Here is a 20,548-nt window from a genome sequence, read left to right as displayed (position 1 = left end):
CAAAAGCTTACCTACCACTGTCTGAAATTATCATCTACTTATTTTTTGCTGCTAAACTGCAAAGCAGAAATTCTGACCTATTACTATATTCTAAGCACCTAGAACAACACCCATATACAAAAGACATCAAATATTCCAATCAATGAATAAATTCTCTCCCAGGAAGAGAACAGGAAAAGAGAAAAACATTCAGCATCTGACAGACAAAACACAAAGTTCTTCACTAAGCTAATTTCACTGGCAGCTTTGGAAATTGCCCTACCACAGCTTGGTAAATGGCCACTGTCAAAGCTGTTAAACAGCTGTCACCCTCACAGTTTAAAGAGATAACAAGAAAACAATTAGGAAGGCTTATTCCTTTGCACTGCTATATCAAGCCTTGACACCAAACCTACCCACAATCTGAAACTTTCACTTAACTACAACAAGATACTTTTGCTTGCACTGGGTAGCTTCTCTCTAGCTTCTCATAGCACAGTGAGATAATGAAGAAGAAATAAAACCAACTTTTAAAACGTAGATCCCTCTATTTTTCCCTACATCTTAGAATAGTTATGGTAATATAAAGAATAATTTTTTGAATGACTAAATAATTTTTGTCTTCTGGGGTACAGTGAGTAAAGTATTCCTAGTGAATCACTAAATGCAGTGGCAAACGATAGTTTTTCAACAGCCTGGTCAATCCAGTATGCATTTTCACACATACTGAGTATGTTGCTCTATTTTAAGTCAATTCACTTCAACTAAGTGAACTAAAGACAATTCAAAATTCTTTAGGAAAAAAGTTGATGTAGAAAAGGTAGAACAAGAAACTATATGCTTTACTCATAGTTTTTTAAAAGTCATAGAAAAAAATTATTTATACCTTCAAGGAGTTTCCTGTGTGGAGTAGTTTCTTTAAAATCAATCCTGAAAAGAAAACATGATTTAAAATATTCATATTTTCTTAGTTGTTTCCAAATGTCAGAGTTCTCGGTCAGACTTGAAAACATTTTAATACAAGTCCTTGGCAACCTCCAAATTATTCTTGGTGACCCTGATATCCCTCTGGCCATAATCTTGGGACCAGAAGGGCATACAGAGTCACCTTTTCAACACACAGTCTATTGGAATTAAACATGATTTAGTCTATTGAAACAAACCATAATCTCAAAATTGGATTTAATATAACCACCTCTGTATATCTCTTATTTAAGACTAAGAATATAATTAAATGCTTTCTATATCATTAATATACATAAAAACTACTGTACGAAATTTCCATTTAGTTAACCACATGAACTTCTATAATAATTCCTAACATTTTCATTGTAATACTTTGCTTTTTCAGAATATTCAAAGCCATCTTTAATACTTTTTTAAAATTATACAATATTTCTACTCTATAATGAAACACTGAAATTACACTAACAAACATCCAAAGGCCCACCAGTTGGTATAAAGAAACCTACTAAGCACAGTCCTATGTTTCTTATACTTTCAAAATTTCATTTACCTTATCTATGATGTTCTATCTACCAAGTATCATGGAAGCCTCCTTATAAACCACGCCAAAGGGGCAGCCCCGGTGGCTCAGTGGTTTAGCGCTGCCTTCAGCCCAGGGCCTGATCCTGGAGACCCAGGATCAAGTCCCACGTCCCTGCATGGAGCCTGCTTCTCCCTCTGCCTGTGTCTCTACCCCTTTCTCTCTGTGTCTCTCATGAATAAATAAATAAAATCTTAAAAAAAAAAAAAAACACGTCAAATCAATCTCCTCCTACTTTCCCCAGAAAAAAACATTATCCAGATTTTGGTATTAATTACTTCCAAAATATTTTTATATTAAGGCTATTTATTTATAAATCAGTAAAATATTTAGAATTCATGTATTTTTTTTAAAGATTTACTTATTTATGATAGACAGAGAGGCAGAGACACAGGCGGAGGGAGAAGCAGGCCCCATGCCGGAAGCCCGACACGGGACTCGATCCTGGGACTCCAGGATCGCACCCTGGGCCAAAGGCAAGTGCTAAACCAGAACAAGAATTTCTTCCACAGCTATTTGTTCTAATCCTATTTTTTTTATTCTAATATCAAGATTACACACATACAAGACACACACAGATCAAGTCAGGATTTTATTTGGTTAAGTTTTATTTGTCATACAAAAATAAGCTTTAGTATTTCAAATAAAACTATGTTGATTTGTCTCAGTCCTCTTCTGTTTGCACAAATTCAATTTCTTAAAGCAATACTATGTAAACCTCAGTCTTTAATCAGCTCTCCTAAAAGGATCTATACATGCTAAATGCAGTGTGGATTGGATTTTAGAACAACAACAAAAAAAGAATGTAAGTGGAAAAGTAATCAAATCTGATTGTTTGAAATTTAATAGTTTAAAAAAAACCTTTACATTTATATATGCTATCATACAAAATGAGCCTGTAAGTTACTTTTCTTTTCTTTTCTTTTTTTTTTGAGAGAAACAAAGCGCAGGAGTACAAAAGCAGCACAGGGTGGTAGCAGGGGAGGGCTGAATCTTAAGCAAGCATCACACTCAGCACAGAGCCCTACTTGGGGCTCAAGCTCACAACCCTGAGACCACAACCCGAACCAAAATCAAGAGTCAGACACCCAACTGACTGAGCCACCCAGGTGCCCGAAGTTACTTTTCACATCCAACACTAGCTTCTGAAATTTATCTGTAGTGATCTATATAGCTCTCATTAATTCACTTTAACTGCTATATACTATTCCATTCCCTATGATTAATCTTATTTTATGTTAGGACATTTGTTTTCAAATTTTTGCTATTCCCAGGAATACTATAATAAAGGTTCTGTCATAGCTATAAAAATACCTAACACTATACTTAATGGTGAAAGAATAACTGCTTTCTCTCACACATTAGGAATGATGCAAGAGTATCTATCTGCTTTCACCACTTTTATTCAACACTATACTAGAGAATAAACAAAAGAGAATGGAAGGAAGGTAGGAAGGAAGGAAGAAAGAAAAAGAAATTAGATACTAAATTGGAACTAAAAAGATACTAAATTGGAAATATAAAAATAAAACTATCTTAAATTGCAGCTGACATGTTCCTATACACAGAAAATTGAAAGGAATCTACAATAAAACAAATAGAATAAAGAAGTTATAATTAACTGGTAATAATACAAATGCCCATGAATTGGGAGTAGATAAAACATGATATATCCATGAGAGAATACTATACAGCAATAAAAAAGAAATGATACATGCTATAATATGGAAAACAAACAAAAATTATGCTAAGTGAAAGAAGCCAGATGCAAGCCACTATAAATTGTATGATTTCATTTACATGAAATGTCAAAAAAAAAAAGACATTTATTGAGCACAGAAAGCAGACTGTGGTGGTGAGAAACGTACTAACTGTAAATGGGCTTGAAGGAATACTACAGGGTGAGATAATGCTCTAAAACTAGACAGTGGTGACTCTAAATATTTATTTAAAATCACTGAACTATTTATTTAAATAGATGAATTTTACCTCTATGAATTATACTTGAATAAAGCTACTTTAAAAAAATAAACTAGTCATTGATTTATTTTCCTTCATATATAAGGCAGAAATCAAAGAAAACAGTTTTAGGATTTTTCTAGATGACAAAGAAAAATGACCACTTCTGTATCTTCTCAAGTTAGGCATTATTCAAATATTATTAATCATGGCAAGTAGAGAGCCTAAAGCTCTTTTGGAAATTTAAGGCTACATTCCTTAGAAGCTACAATAAAGTTGTGAAGTTCAGATGTATCAAAAAAAAAGTTTCTTCATAAACAACCTTCAAAGACATTTTTATGATTATGAAACACAAGACAGGATTTCACTATTTTATTGAGTACCTTATTATGTGCTTATTACCAATTCACATCTCTTCTCTGATATAAAGTATATTCAAATATTTTGCCAATTTTTAAATATTTGTCTTATCGAGTTCTAAGAGTTCCTTATTTATAATGGGTACATTATATTTAGTCTCAAACTCTATCTAAAAAGTTTATTCTAAATGGCTTTACTACTCAGGATTTTATCTTTTTTAGCCCCTGTATCAATATCCTTCCTAGATGTCCAAAGTTCCTTTTGTTTCTGGAACTAATTGGGAAGGCTTACAGTTTCAAAGTCCCACAAAAGACTTTTTTTTTTTTTTTAAGATAAAATCTGTTTTACTCATCTAATCATTAGTTAACAGACACTGGCTTATTTCCACCTTTTGGCTATTATGAAAAATAGTGCTATGAACATTAGAGTATGTTTCTTTACAGACCTAGGTTTTCCTTTCTCTTGGGTATATACCTGGGTATAGAATTGCTGGGCCATACAGGAGCTCTATGTTTAATATTTTGGGTAACTGCCAGACTGGTTTCCTTTTTTAATTTTTATTTAAATTCAATTAGTCAACATACAGTATGTCATAACTTTCAGATATAGTGTTCAATAATCCATCAGTTGTGTATTACACATAGTGTTCATATCAGGTGCCTTCCTTAATTGCCCATTACCCAGTTACCCCATCCCCTCACCCACCTCCCTTTCAGCAAGCAAACCTCAATTTATATCCCAGACTTAAGAGTCTCTCGTGGTTTATCTCCCTCTCTGATTTCTTCCCATTCAGTTTCCCCTCTCTTCCCTTATGATCCTCTACACTATTTCTTTTGAGTGAAACTATATGATAGATAATTGTCTTTCTCCTATTAGTTCACTTAGCATAATACCCTCCAGTTCCATCCATGTCAATGTAAATGGTAGGTATTCATCCCTTCTGATGGCTGAGTAATATTCCATTGTATATATTTACCATATCTTCTTTATCCATTCATCTGTCGAAGGACATCGTGGCTCCTTCCACAGTTTGGCTATTGTGGACATTGTTGCTATGAATATTGGGGTACAGGTGCCCCTTCATTTCATCACATCTATATCTTTGGGGTAAATATCCATTAGAGCAATTGCTGGGTCACAGGGTAGCTCTATTTTTAAGCCTTTGAGGAATCTCCATACTGTTTTCCAGAGTGGCTATATCAGCTTGCATTCCCACCAACAGTGTAAGAGAGTTCCCCTTTTTTCCACATCCTTGCCAATTATTTGTTGCTTCTTGTCTTATTAATTTTAGCCCATCTAACTGGTGTAAAATAATAATCTCACTGCAGTTTTGATTTGTATTTCCCTGATGACAAGGGTTGTTGAGCCTTTTTTCATGTGTCTGTTGGCCATTAGTATGTCTTCTTTGGAGAAATGGCTAGACAGGTTTTCAAAGCAGCTGCAGCATTTTATATTCCCACTAACAGTGTTCGAGGGTCCCAAGTTCTCCACGGCCTCACCAATGCTTGTTATTTTCTTGCTTATCGTCATCCTAGATGTGAAGTGATATCTCCTTATAGTTGTGTTTTACAACTACAAATGATGCATATTTTCATGTGCTTATTGGTCATTTGTATATCTTGGAGAAATGTCTATTCAAATCCCATGCCTGTTTTTAAATTGTGTCCAGAAAATATTTCACTTGCCATAATGGATTAAGAAATGTGAGGCCTAAATAAAATCTATGACTTTCTTTTTTAAGAGAAACAAATACACATTTTACAAATGAATGTAAGGCCTATAACATTCTACTTAAACGATGTAGATAGGGTGGCCATCCACATACTTCACATGAGAGAAGGGTCAGAAGAATCATTAGCAATCAAACCTGACACCATTGAGATACCTAAACCAGAGCCACCAATTGCTTACCTGCAGACTCCTTTCTAATGACAGAGGGGGAAAATGTCTTAGAACAAGAGCTTAAGAGCCCTGGTGATACTGTTATTGTTAAAAGACCAGACTCCAAGCCAGCAAGCACCCTGGCTTAGTTCAAGGTAACAAAGTCTGTGGTCTCCTCTCTGCTTAGTCTCTGACAGTAATCCACAGCAGGGTTTTTTTCCTCCCTTTTTCTTTTTGGCTTCATTCCATGATCTCAAAAGTTCTACTCTGGCCCTTCAGGCAAAGGTTAATTCTAGTTCCCACCACTATTTTCTGTGGAACAAACTAACTGCCAGGTGACACTGCTTGCTTTCGAATCCGGAGCCCAAATATTCACTCTATTTGGCACTTTACATTTCTGTTCCATTTTTTATTCTGAGATGTTTACTTTGTTTTCCTGCTTTTATTTTTTTTGGTTTTATAGTTTTATCATCGTTACTAAAGTAAAGAAACAGACAGATCAAAGAAATTTAATATGCCATTTTGACTGGAAATCCTTCATCTATATTTTTATCTTACACTCCCAGTAAATACAGTCCTGCATTCTTTATATCGTTTTTACCAAAGCATAAACTATAAATTCATTTCAAATACTGACCAACTCACTACAGAGCATTTCCATATATTATCATTTATGTCAAATGTGAAATACATATTCAAATTACTTACCAATACTGTGAAACTGCCATCGCTGATGAATTCTTTCTGGAAGAAGTTGTAAAATTTTCTAAAAATCAGTATGAATAAAACAAAAGAATGAAAAGCAAATAATGAGTCCACATTCTGTGCAATGTGAAAAATTAAACAAAAAGCTTATGCCTTTAAGAGTTTCTATGTAAAAGAGCATCACAAACACAAAATAGTATTTAAACTAATCTGACAGTACTTGCTCTATTTCAGCACGGACACACTGATCAGTATTTGAAAACACCAAAAAAAAAAACACAAAAAAACAAAACCAACAAGTTATACTAACGAAGACTTGGGGAAAAAAATTAATGAAAGTTATCGTCTAAAATAATGTGGAAAGTAAATTTCTCTTTATGGATTAAACACCAACTCTAATATATTTCAAAATGATCATTTACTATTCTCAAAATTTCCGTATTGTGGATATTACTGATAAATTTTGAATTCTCTCAGACACTATTATTTGTGAAATTTTGTCTCATTTTGAATAGTTCTCTTCCTTGTTTTGATAAAAGTAGGGAAAATATTTTCATTTCAAAAAAATCACATCAAATATTTATACTGATTTGTGTGAACCCAAAGATACTTATATCTATGATGATTATAGGTATAAGAACAAGTTTAAAAATTCAGGATCCTTACAATTAAGCTAATACAGGTTTCCATTAATGTGGAATAAACACTTTTTATAGGTAATGCTTTCAAAACGTTACCTTTAATTCCCTTTACAAATTTCTTCTGTGTGAATTATTCTAATTCAAAAACTGCCTTACTATGCTACTAAATGATGCTATCAGTGCTTATCTGCTTGCTGAATGAGTTTTGTGTGTATGTTTCTTATTACTGCTGCTCTTACTACTGTTATTCTTTTTTTTTTTTTCTAAAGATTTTATTTATTCATAGAGACACACACAGAGAGAGAGGCAGAGACACAGGCAGAGGAGAAGCAGGCTCCATGCAGGAAGCCCGACATGGGACTCGATCCTGGGTCTCCAGGATCACACCTCAGGCCGCAGGCAGCGCTAAACCGCTGCGCCACAGGGGGCTGCCCACTACTGTTATTCTTTAGAAATGACATTAACCAAATGTTCATAAGGGCCAAACACTAGACATTTAATTTAACAGTATCTCATTAATCCATTCTAAAGAGAGAGTTTATTAATCTCATTTTTTAAAAATGAGAAAATGGGTTAAGTAATGTGCTTAAGTAGAAAGTGGAAGAAACTGATTCCAATCTTGATATGCTTAATCCAAAATGTGACTTTTATACTATTCTGTCCAAAAGATACTATGCATGTTTTACACTCCTCTATCTTCCACTTGATATGATCTTATTTTAGTCCATCTCATACAAGAGGATGAGATACACAAACTTCTTTACCTTTGCCTCTTCATATTTCTCTAGACAACAACTGTGTAATTGTATTTATTTTGTTGTGGAAAGAGACAAAATTATAAGCTGATAAGTTTGTAAACTAATCAAAAACATCCCTAAATTATGACTATTGCACTTCAGATTTAACCCCTTGTAAATAAACATGTCTTTATTTTTATGTGGTTACCATAAAGATGAAAGAAACCATGTCTAGTCAGGGAAGAAAACATTATAAATCCTGTATCATATTATTAACACTACATAATGGTGTTTTTTTACTACAAAAAGAGGAACTCAATTTTTATAAATTTCTTGATTTTTAAAAATCATCATTAGTCTCTAAAGGTACAGGTCAGATGTTATTGTCCCCATTATAAGTAGAAAAACACCAGCACATAGGTTAAATAATTTTTTCCAAAAGATGAAAGCCCTGTAACTAACATCTTTATATTCTAAAACAAAAATCACTTACTAAAAACAATTAATCAGTATATATTATATACAGGAAACTAAACATTATTTTTTAATAGAAGGAAAGTCCTAAAGGATCTTCCATTAACTAATCAATCCATCTCAGTTTCCTGAACACAGGACAAGCATGAATGTCTGAAGGAACATTTCCTAGAAATTATTATCTTGCCTACTCTGTTGATAATTTTTTTAACTTATTTTTCAATCTTGATGTCTTTTATTTCCTTTTCTTGCTAGCAGCCCTGGCTAGAATCAAGTGTAATATTCAATAGAAATGGCAAGAGGGATACCCTCGTTTTGATTTTTTATTTTTGTGTTATTTTTAGGTGGAGATAGAATTAGATTTTTATGCATTTGACACCACAAAATTGGTAATACTATAAAATAGTTCAGTGTTTTACAAATTATTGTTCTATATTACTTTGGATTGGGATGGGACAAGTCTTTATTGTTAAATAAGCAGGAAATAGCAACATTTGATGCTATACTAAACTTTACATTTTATTTTTGGCATACTGATAAAAATTAAGATCCCCTCACTTTTAAAATAACTCCTGCCTCTTCATTCTTGTTTTTTTTTTTTTAAAGATTTACTTATTTATTCATAAGAGAGAGAGAGAGAGAGAGAGAGAGAGGCAGAGACACAGGCAGAGCTCCATGCCAGGAGCCCGACATGGGACCCGATCCTGGGACTCCAAGATCGCGCCCTGGGCGAAAGGCAGGCGCCAAACCGCTGAGCCACCCAGGGATTCCCCCCCCCCATTCTGTCTTTCAAATCAAGCAATGAAAGGAGCATTCAAGGTATCCAAAATTAGGTATGGTCTTAAACGTGTTACTTCTGTAGATGTCTTATATCAAGTTGACACAGTTTCAATTTATTCCCATTTTGTTAAGTGTTTTATCATGAAAAAGTACTGGATTTTTCCAAATGCTATTTCTCTGTGTTGATAATATATTTTTTGTCTTTTATTCCATTATTATTACACTTATTATATACAATTAGTTGATTAATTTTTAGATGTTAAACTTTGTATTTCTTAGATAAGTCTCACTTGGTCATGTTGTATCATCCTTTTTATATGCATCTTGGTTTGGTTCACCTTTCTTTTGAGGATTTTATATATTAAATTTGTTGCCATCCAATTGGTCATAGTATTCTCTTAGAATCCTTACAATTTCTGTAAGGTTGGTAGTAATATTCCTTTTTAATACCTGAATTTGGTTATTTAATTCCTCAATCTTTTTACTTAGTCAGTATGGCTAAATATTAGTATTCTTGATCTTTTGAGTGAACTGACTTCCAGTTCTGTTGGTTTTCTCCATTTTTAAAATCTTTCTTCCATTTATTTCTGCTATAATCTTTATTATCTCCTTTAACCCACTTGCTTTGGGTTTAATTTGCTCTTCTTTTTCTAGTTTCTTAAGGTGGAAGCTCAGGCAATTGATGTGATATCATTCTTCCTTTAAGTCTATAACTATAAATTTTCCTCTGAGTGCTTGGTTACCTGCATTCCCTAAGTTGTGGTATGTCATAACTTTCTATAAGCACTGATTATTTGGGGGGGTGTTCATTAATTTCCACATATTTGTGAATTACAAATTTCCTTGTTACTGATATCCTTATTTAATTCTAGATTAGAGCACATAATTTGAATGACTTCTGATACTTTCATTCTTTCTCAAAACATCTATGTTTTTAACATTCCCATTGTAAACAGATCAAACAAACACGTGGAGAAAGAAATATAAGCAAATTCCTTAGGGACGATCATTACTGAAAATAAAGCAGAATAGGTACCAACACCAGATACTTCCATCTGAAACTCTTAAAAAAAAACAAAAACAAAAACCTTTCTTTTTTCAGCTATGACTAAATCAATAACTCAACACCTAAGAAAGAATTCAGGTGTTCAAATTCTTCTAAACTCTATCAAAGTACCCAAAATATAAAACAGTGAATTATTTTTAATTATCAATAAACAAATAACTCAATCTTGAGACACGGATTTCCAATTCTTTACTGTCTTTTAAAATTACAAGATCTAATCCTGGCTTTATCCAGAATTCTGAATTCTTGATAAAGATCAGAATGCTCCTTTCATTGCTTGATTTGAAAGACAGAATGAAGAGGCAGGGACTTATTTTAAAAGTGAGGGTATCCTAATTTTTATCAGTATGCCAAAAATAAAATGTAAAGTTTAGTATAGCATCAAATGTTGCTATTTCTGTTTAACAATAAAAGCTTGTCCCACCCCCAATCCAAAGTAATATAGAACAATAATTCGTAAAACACTGAACTATTTTATAGTATTACCAATTTTGTGGTGTCAAATGCATAAAAATACAATTCTATCTCTACCTAAAAATAACACATGTATATCAAAAAATAAGAATTAAGTCAGGTATATTTTTAGAATAAAAAATGTGATTCAGCTCTTGGAAAGCATGGCAAATTTAGTCTTTTGATATAAGTTTTATAAGTTCAAATTGTTCCTTTGTATATTCCAAGAATTATTTTGGAGGAAAAAAACACTGATTGGCAGATACTCACCTCAAAAATAAAAAGTATAGCATCCAATTCCTCCCTTTGAGACTTGTGACCTAAAACATTTTTACAGAAAAATATTTTAAATATTATCATTTTGTCCTCCCTGTTAACCACTTAAAAACACTATTTTCTCAGTGACTCTTGAATACAATGTTTAAAGCATATTCTGTTCAATGTACAGACAATATTATAGCATCCCTCCCTATTCTTTTCAATAATTAAATTTAGATTGTACATATTTATGTCTAAAAACAAATAACATAGTGTGAAGGAGCACTTGGGTGGCTCAGCCAGTAAAAAGTGTCTGCCTTCAGCTCAGGTCATAATCTCAGGGTCCTGGGATGAGACCCACTGCTGGCTCTCTACTCAGTGGGGAGTCTACTTCTCCCTCCCTTTCTGCCCCTCCCCCACTCATGCATGAGGCACACTCTCTTTCTCAAATAAATAAAAATCTTTAAAGCAAAAAAGTAGAGGAAACAGGTAAATAAACCTAACCAGGCAAAAAGCAAATCTTCCAAGCCTTCTCAAAACAATGAAGACAGTATTACTAACCCATACTTTGAGAGGGTATCTAAAAGACATTTAACAAAAAGAAGTGAAATAGTACTAAAATTCCAATGCCCAAGGTCTACTTTTAAGTGAATACTTATGACAATTATTTGAAACACCAACACAAGTCAGAACCAATTTTAACATCTTACCTTTCTGTTTAAGACTGGCTTCAATAGTCACAAAATTCTCGAAGAACACATAATATATATGTGAAAAATGTTGGTCAAAAAACTGTTTAAGATCGATAGACTCTGCGTTCTCTGAAAAGGAAATGAAAACAATTTTTAGTGATTACATAAATGTTAAATTATGTTCAGCAAATAGTCATAGTGGTGAGTTTCCTTAAAAAAAATTAAGAACTGCTCCTAAATTCCATTAAAATATTTGAGATGTGTATTTATTTATATCCTTGTTCTCACAACTTTAGTTTTTATTTTTATTTTATTTTATTTTTTTTAATTTATGATAGTCACAGAGAGAGAGAGAGAGAGAGACAGAGACACAGGCAGAGGGAGAAGCAGGCTCCATGCACCGGGAGCCTGATGTGGGATTCGATCCCGGGTCTCCAGGATCGCGCCCTGGGCCAAAGGCAGGCGACAAACCGCTGCGCCACCCAGGGATCCCAAAACTTTAGTTTTTAAAGATTTTAGTTTTAATTTTAAAAACAGGTTAAGGGGTGTTTGGGTGGCTCATTCAGTTAAGCCCCTCCTCTGCCTTCAGCTCAAGTCATGATCCCAGAGTCCTGGGATCAAGTGCCTCATCAGACTGCCTGCTCAGCAGGGTCAGCTTGTCCCTCTCCCTCTGCCCCTTCCCCTCATTCATGCTCTCTCTGGCTCTGCTCTCTCTCTCAAATAAATAAATGTTTTTTAAAAAATAGGTTAGATCAGGTTATCATAATCTTTGTTTCCTTAAAAAAAAAAAAAACAATGTCTCAGAGAGATTTATTCAAAAGTTATTTTGAATATTTAACCAAATCAAGGAAAGAAGTCGTTTTAGTTCCAATTCATAGCTATGCTTCTCAACTTATCCCCAAGACAGTTAAAAATCAGTATTTCTTTTTTTTAAGTGTGTTTTTGTTTTGTTTTTTGTTTTGTTTTGTTTTTGTAAGATTTTATTCATTCATGAGAGATAGAGAGCAAGAGAGAGGCGGAGACACAGGGAGAGGGAGAAGCAGGCTCCACGGAAGGAGCCCGAAGTGGAACTCGATCCCGGGTCTCCAGGATCAGGCCCTGGGCTGAAGGCGGCGCTAAACTACTGAACCACCCGGGCTGCCCCTAAAATCGGTATTTCTAAAAGAAATTATATCTTATCTAAAATACATTTATTCAGTAAATAGGTACCTAACAACAGACTTATAAGTAAGCATTTAAGTATTACAAAGCTTAAATAGAGATAACATTGCTTTAAAAGAATTGTCAGTATAGTCCAGGGCACACAGAAACCAAACATATAGCTGTATGCACATTAGAAAGTGTTGGGTACTGAAAGTGAAGTAACAAAGTATAATGACAACTTAGAAACACAAAATTACTTTTAAAGCTAAAAGAAAGGTGAAGGTAGAGAAAGAAGGAAAACTTAACAGAGAATTTATTATTTGAAAAGACTTATAAGGACAGGACTGACTTTGAACATGAAGCAGTGAAAGGCATTCTATGCTTAAGACAAAAAAAAAAGATGACAGGATGCAGAAAAATAATTCATTTTAGCTAGAGTTTAAACATTTTGATAAAAATAAAATTGAAAAAAAAATAGCCTCGAAGTATGTTTAAAATGTCTGAATGCAAACTAAGAGACATGAATTTATTATTCAAAGCAATGCAGACGTGTGTGTGTGTGTGTGTGTGTGTGTGTGTGTGTGTATAAAATGCATTACCCATTATGCATTTTGTTGTTTGGTTTATTTTCAGGGAGATTGAGAAGGTTGAAGAAAAAGGGGAATAGATAACTTTTAATATATACTTCGTATTATTCAACTTTGCAAAAAGGTCATATTTCTTTTATAACAAAATAAATTTGAAAAAAGCACTGAGAAATCAAAAATTTTTGAAGCTGGGAGTAAAATGAAGAATTAAACTATTGTAATGAAATTCAAATTAACGGTAAGTATCAGTATCAGTTCATTTCTTGAAATGCTCTTAAGGCTCAATAGAAGATTTCAGAATAAAGTTAAATAATAACAACATACAGAGAGCACTTTAAATTCTCTTTCCTGTATTATCTTACTCTATGAATAATCGCAACAATTTTTTAGTGACATTCTGTCTATGGAATTTCCCAAGACTGTTTTCCCATTTGTTCTGCCCTCCAGAAGAAAGGGACAGATGCCGTCTCCTCTCTAGTCCCTTGAATTCTATACATTTCTATCTTACAGAAGTAACTATGTTTTACATGTTTTCTTGTCTTCTTTCCAGAACTAGTCTATAGCTTTTTTAGAAGATAACAGTGTCCACCTTAGTATTCCCAAAACCTAACACAGCACTCAGCACATAGGTACTGAAATGTGTTGTACTATTGATAAAATAAGTTACTTTAACGTTGTTAGATTCATTTATTAGCTTTTAAGCTTTTATATTAGAAAAGACTGCATAACCTTCTGACAGGCAAAATATTGCTTCATCTAGATTGGAATTAGAACACCCAGATTCTAGTCCTATCAGTAACACTACCTGTGTGACTTTTCACAGAACTAGAAAAACATAATGGCTAACACAAACTAAATGTTTCCTATAGACACTCTTGTAAGTGATTTACAGAATTCTGAATTCACAATGACTATGAAATAAATACTATAATCATCCCTATTTCATAGATGAGGAAACAGGCACAGAGAGTTTAAGTAGCTATTAAGAAGCAGAGACAAGGATTTAAACCTTACAGCCTCCAGGGTAAGAGGAATACAGCACTAGTAATTTAATCTGCCTATGAGAAGATATGAATAGTCATGAAATATTAAACATATTTTATAGACTTTCAAAATAAAAACACATACAACTGAGAAAAACAGGAAGAGTATTCTATTTTTCCCACACAGTAGTTTAGAGTAACAAAGACTATGAAATTAGAATAGGTTACTATAATTGGTTCTACATTTCCTGAAATTAAGGTTTCAAACGTAACTAATGTTCCAGAGGAAAGAAGAAAATGAGAGAACAATAACAAATCAAAACAAAACAAAAGCAAACATAAATCAACTCAAGATTTTATAGCCTAATTTAGGAGCCAAAACAGTCTCTCTTCATTTCCTTCTCACACAGCATGTTAGGAAAGGCTGAAACTACATACTTGCTAATAAAAAATACGGAATCAAAATTAGGCTAATTTCTTTTTGACTCTGCCTATTCGTAATGGACTAATCAGCAAACGAAAACTCTATTACAAAATATTTTTGATCACCAATTTACAAAATTTACATGGTGGGGGGAAAGCAGGTAGGAAACAAAACAAAACAAAAATAGATAAAGAAGGACAGAGAGATTAAGAACACAAACAGATAAATTATAAATAATACACCATTAGGTTCCAAAAAAAGGAGGAAGGGGTATACAGGAAAGGGAGAAGAAATTGAGAAATAGGAGGAAGAGAAAAAAGGACAACGAGAGAAAACTGAGAAGTTAGAACACAGAACTGAAGCTATTACTCAAAAGTAACACAGAGAACAAGACGGAAAATATAAAGATAAGAATAACAAACTACCTAAGAAGCTCCAAGAAGAAAATGTAAACAAATTAAAAAATATCTAAGAACTATACAAAATATCTAAACTAAAAATGGCATATTGAGTCCCAAGCAGTACAAACACAAATCTACACATGAACACATTCCAACACCAAAGCCAAAATGGAAATATTAAAACAACAAAAATCACCTACATCAGAATATCAAAACTATCTAACAGCAGACTTATCAGCCCAATAGAGGCAGAGGCAGGAAGACAATGCAACTTTATATTGAAAGAAAGAAAAATAATAGTCAATCTAAAGTTCTATATTCAGCTAAAGTACTGTTCATGTTATTAAAAGAACATGAACTCTAACATCCTTAGAGTTTAACACTTGAAAAAACTCAAACTTAAAAAAATACAAGAGATTTCTTTTTTTTTTAATAAATTTTTATTTATTTATGATAGTCACAGAGAGAGAGAGAGAGAGAGAGAGAGAGAGAGAGAGAGAGAGGCAGAGACACAGGCAGAGGGAGAAGCAGGCTCCATGCACCGGGAACCCGACATGGGATTCGATCCCGGGTCTTCAGGATCGCGCCCTGGGCCAAAGGCAGGCGCCAAACCGCTGTGCCACCCAGGGATCCCTACAAGAGATTTCTGAAAGAGAAACTCATATAGGAGCAAGAAAAGCAAAAATGAGGAAGAAACTGGAAAGTATATGGGTAAATCTAAACAAATACTGAATGTTAAAAAAAAAAAAACTATCAGTGCAAAAGGTTACTAACCAGGAGGAAATAAAATAATAGGCAATAATGTCAAAGACGAAATGAATGCTAGAGAGATTATTTTAAGATCTTATTTTGGGGAGCCCCGGTGGCTCAGCAGTTTAGTGCCACCTTCACCCAGCCCTGGAATCCAGGGATTGAGTCCCACATTGGGCTCCCTGCATGGAGCCTCTGCCTGTGTCTCTGCTTCTCTCTCTCTGTGTGTCTGTCATGAATAAATAAATGAAATATTTTAAAAAAATCTTATTTTGTTGAAATGATAGAAATACTAATGAACTCCAGACTTTAATATTAGTATGTTATTGAAATTTTTTAGTTACCTCTAAAAAAAGTAGTAACAAAACACAAAATTTTTAACCATTAGGAGAAGAAAATATAGAAAAATTTATGCCAACAGAAATGAGTAAAGAAAACACCCCAATAAAGATGAAGGAGGTGATAGAAATAAATATATAGTATTTACCAAAAAAAGTTAATGAATTAAATGCTTTAGCTAAGACATATAGTTGTAATCACATTGCATTTTAAGACACTTGCAAAAACTAAGGTATTAAAAACAAAAATTGTAACTCAAAATGATTAAAGGGATAAAATAAATCATTTGGATATAACTAAAAATACCAATGCTGATTCCTTGATTGGCATCAAAGTAAATTAAGGCAAGAATTACAATTAAAGACAGTCAATGTATTTTAATAAAAGACTGTATTTATCAAGAAGCTTTAATTCCAAATTTACACTTAAAGTTTCAAAATATAAAAAACAAAGATCAGGGGATCCCTGGGTGGCTCAGTGGTTTAGCGCCTGCCTTCAGGCCAGGGCGTGATCCTGGAGTCCCGGGATCAAGTCCCACATCGGGCTCCCTGCATGGAGCCTGCTTCTCCCTCAGCCTGTGTCTCTGTTTCTCTCTGTGTGTGTGTCTCTCATGAATATATAAATAAAATCTTTAAAAAAAGAAAAAAAAAGACCAATAAATTTCTAAGGAGAAACAAACCCACTAATTGCATGGTAGATTTATACATCTGTTCCCCATTTAACAGAAGTAAAACTAATCAGAAGATTTGAGCAACACAATTAGTACTTTACAAATAAAACTATAAATCCAATAGAAAATAAATCGCTTTGCAAAAATGGGATATTTACAAAAACTAAATAAGGACACCAACAGAAAAGTACCAAGAGTAACATAGCACAAACTATTTTCTCTGACAAAAGGAAATAAATTAAGCCTAGGGAATCCCTGGGTAGCTCAGCGGTGTAGCCCCTGCCTTTGGCCCAGGGCAAGGGATCAAGTTCCACATCAGACTCCCTGCATGGATGGAGCCTGCTTCTCCCTCTGCCTGTTATCTCTGCCTCTCCCTCCCTCTCTCTCTCTCTCTCTGTCTCTCGTGAATAAATAAAATCTAAAAAAAAAAAAAAAATAAGCCTGAATAATGAAAGTTAATCCCCACTTAAAGGAGGAATATCATAGAAAGGAATAGAGATAAAAGTCTGAGGCACTCACAAAGGCCAAAAAGAGTGCCTATTCCCACAAACCAGACTAGAAAAACTCGTATTTCATATAGCAATTAACCCTAGACTGAACACTACTTTAAAGCCATCCAATATATCAGAAAAACAAGATACATAAGGAGCAAATTGTTTCCAATAACTGAATCCCAGAACAGGAAAAGAGCTGAAGAAATTTATAGGTATACAAAATATCCAGGATCCAAAAAGGTAAAATTCAGAATGCCTTATATATAACTGACGATTATCTGTCATCCAAAGCAGGAAAACCTAATTCGTAATGAAGAGAATCATTAAATCAGATTTTTTAAAAATTTTATTTATTTATTTATGAGAGACACAGAGAGAGAGGCAGAGACATAGGCAGAGGGAGAAGCAGGCTTCCTGCACAGAGCCCAATAAGGGACTCAATCCTGGGACTCCGGGATCATGCCCTGAGCCAACGGCAGACACTCAACCACTGAGCCACCCAGGCGTCCCCATTAAAGCAGATTTAAGCTGGATTTTAACAAGATGCTAAAATGAGCAGAAAGGGGCATTAAAATAGTTGTTCTAACTGTATTCCATATATCCAAAAAGTTGAGAATGGAAGGCATAAAAAAAGAATCCAAATTAAACTTCTATAGATAAAAACTCCAATGTATATGGTATAAAGTAAACCAGCTGGAATTAAGCCATATAAATAAAACTACCCAAAAGAAACAGCAGAGAAACGATAATCCAAAAAATTGAAAAGCACATTAATAAACAGTTGCAAATGCTCTAAATATAGGAGTAACTGAAAACTCCAAGGAGGAGAGGCAGAAGAATATTTGGAGAAATAATGGCTGAAAATCTTCAAGTTTGATGCAAATCACAAATCCACATATGCATGAAGCTCAAAAAACTCGAAAAACAAGAAACATGAAGAAAAATTCACCATTCACCATGGTACATAATTAAATTGATCAAAACAGAAGAAATCTTAAAAGCAGCTATAAGAAAAAAAGTTACATAGTAACTAACATAAAGATGACATCAGTTTTTCAACACAAACTATGCAAATAAAAACAATATGTATCTTTAAAAACCTGTCCAGCTGAATTCTATATTCAGTAAAAATCTTTCAAAAACAAAGGCAAAATCATTTTCAGACAGAAAAGCTGAAAGAATCCATCAGCAGCAGACTCACTAGTAGAAATGACAGTCTTAAAAAAAAAAAAGAAATGATAGTCTTTCAGGCAGAAGGAAATATTATCAGACAGAAATATAGAACTGAAAATAGTAACAACAGGATAAAATGCTTAAGCTTTTTAAAATTATTTTTCCAATCTTTTCCAAAGATAACCGATCAAACAAAAATAGTTAGCAATGCATTATGGGTTTATAATTATATAAAAGTAAAATGCATGAAAATAAAGTATATAGTGAGAAGAGAAAAAATAAAAGCCCACTATTATAACTCTTACACAAGAAGTTGTATATTCACACTTTAAAGGTAAACTTTAATATGTTAAAGATGTATACTATAAAAACTAAAGCAATTATTAAAACAAAACAGAAAAGGTACTGGCAATGGCCAAAAAGATAATATAAATTCACAAAAAAATACTTGATGGATCCAAATGAAAACAGAAAAAGAGAAACAATGATCAACTGGGATAAGTAGATAACAAAGGATAGCAGACTCTAATCTAGCTATATCAATAATCACATTAAATAAAAATGATTCCCCAAAAATGTCAGACTCTCAGATCAGATAATAAAAAAAAACCCAAAGCATAAAAATTGTACACTTAAAATATATGCAATTTACTATATATCATTTATGCCCTCAACAAACCTACTTTAAAAATTATATAGATTCAAGACAATTTCCATTCATTCTCATTCCATTATGCTTTCTGTAGTGAAGGGAGGAAAGGGAATGGAATTTCAAAAATGGAGTAATATTTAGGAAATGCCATAATCCACTGAATGTTTCCTTAATACCTAAACCTATGACCATCTGTGTCCACAGAAACCTGTTGCACATGTGAATATATGCTTCACAAAAATAAAAATTTAATCTCTGAAAGCACTCATAACAAATTTACGAAGGAATTTAAAGCAACATAAACAAAATCCCAAAATGACCATTTTTAAATGTTTTCACAAATGTAGTCAAGAGACCCAACACTAATCAAAAATTTCAATGAGAAATAGGGACTCCCAGAAAATAATCATTAAAGCTGATTTTCATTTTTATATAATGAACCAATATTAAATAAAAATGGCAAGCTCATTCTTGTATTTTACCATGTAGCAGGCACGCAAGCCAATTTCCCTATTTATAAAGTGATTTTCAAAATATAAAGTGATTTAATTCAAAATAAATCTAGGGACCTTTTTCCTGTACAAACGCTTAAGATGTTTGTTCTTTTCTTCACACTTTTTTCTTCTCACACTTCACTATAAAAAGCAGATATAAATAACATATGTCCTGAAGAAACCATACTTAAAACCTACTAAAATTTCAAAGCAAGCATAATAGTTTTAAGATATGTAGCTTATCTCCTAATCAAACTGATGTTTCAAGATAACTGCAGAAAAGCTCCTGACTTGTGATTCTGGCTACAACTGATAGCAAGATAATAACTTCTAGAACTAAAGAGAAAACACTAAAGGAAGCATTAGGAAGTGACCATAACCTCAAAATAATTATTTCTAAGTCTCATTCAACTCTATAAAGTAAAACACTATAAAGATTATTCTCCTGCCTTCAAGGATTCCACAATGAGCATTGAGAAAATGAGACATACTGAAAAAGAATCTAATTTACACAGATACAATGCCTCATTTAAGAACAAAAAGAATTCTGTTTTATCAAACACTATACTATAAGCTAAGTGCGTGTAAAACAAAAGCAATTATAATCACTTATGTTTACTTAATATTTTACATTTGTGGAGATAACCACTTTTACAGTTACACATACATTCTCTTACTCATTCTCTACAAATATGTTTTTGAAACAAGTATATTAACTCCATTTTATAAAGAAACTAAGTCTGAGTGAGGTTAGGGAACTTGCTCAGGTCACCCTAAACTACTAAATGGCTCCAAATCAGCTATTCTGTGTCCTCAATCAACAACACCTAGAATAGTTATGCTTCAAGCAATAGGCCACAGCCTAAACTAATTTTCTAACCATTTTAAATAAAACTCATTCTAAAAG

General features: G+C 33.2%; 1 protein-coding gene across 7 annotated transcripts in view; it reads right to left on the bottom strand.

Annotated features, from left to right (window-relative positions):
* Nucleotides 1-20,548, bottom strand: part of RALGAPA1 (Ral GTPase activating protein catalytic subunit alpha 1) — a 249,558-nt gene that overhangs the window by 196,412 nt on the left and 32,598 nt on the right. For all 7 annotated transcript variants that reach the window (XM_055309354.1, XM_055309357.1, XM_055309353.1 and 4 more), the window contains exons 2-5: nt 11,550-11,660; nt 10,852-10,901; nt 6,434-6,491; nt 866-909 (exon numbers count right to left, since the gene is read on the bottom strand). In XM_055309354.1, the coding sequence (XP_055165329.1) occupies nt 866-909; nt 6,434-6,491; nt 10,852-10,901; nt 11,550-11,660 (263 nt within the window). The remainder of the gene's footprint in view (nt 1-865; nt 910-6,433; nt 6,492-10,851; nt 10,902-11,549; nt 11,661-20,548) is intronic.

The sequence above is a fragment of the Nyctereutes procyonoides genome, unplaced genomic scaffold (assembly GCF_905146905.1).
Source record: "Nyctereutes procyonoides isolate TBG_1078 unplaced genomic scaffold, NYPRO_anot_genome, whole genome shotgun sequence".
In the NCBI taxonomy this organism is placed as follows: domain Eukaryota; kingdom Metazoa; phylum Chordata; class Mammalia; order Carnivora; family Canidae; genus Nyctereutes; species Nyctereutes procyonoides.
The sequence above is the reverse complement of the archived record's forward strand: the minus strand, read 5'-3'. Positions and strand labels throughout refer to the sequence as shown.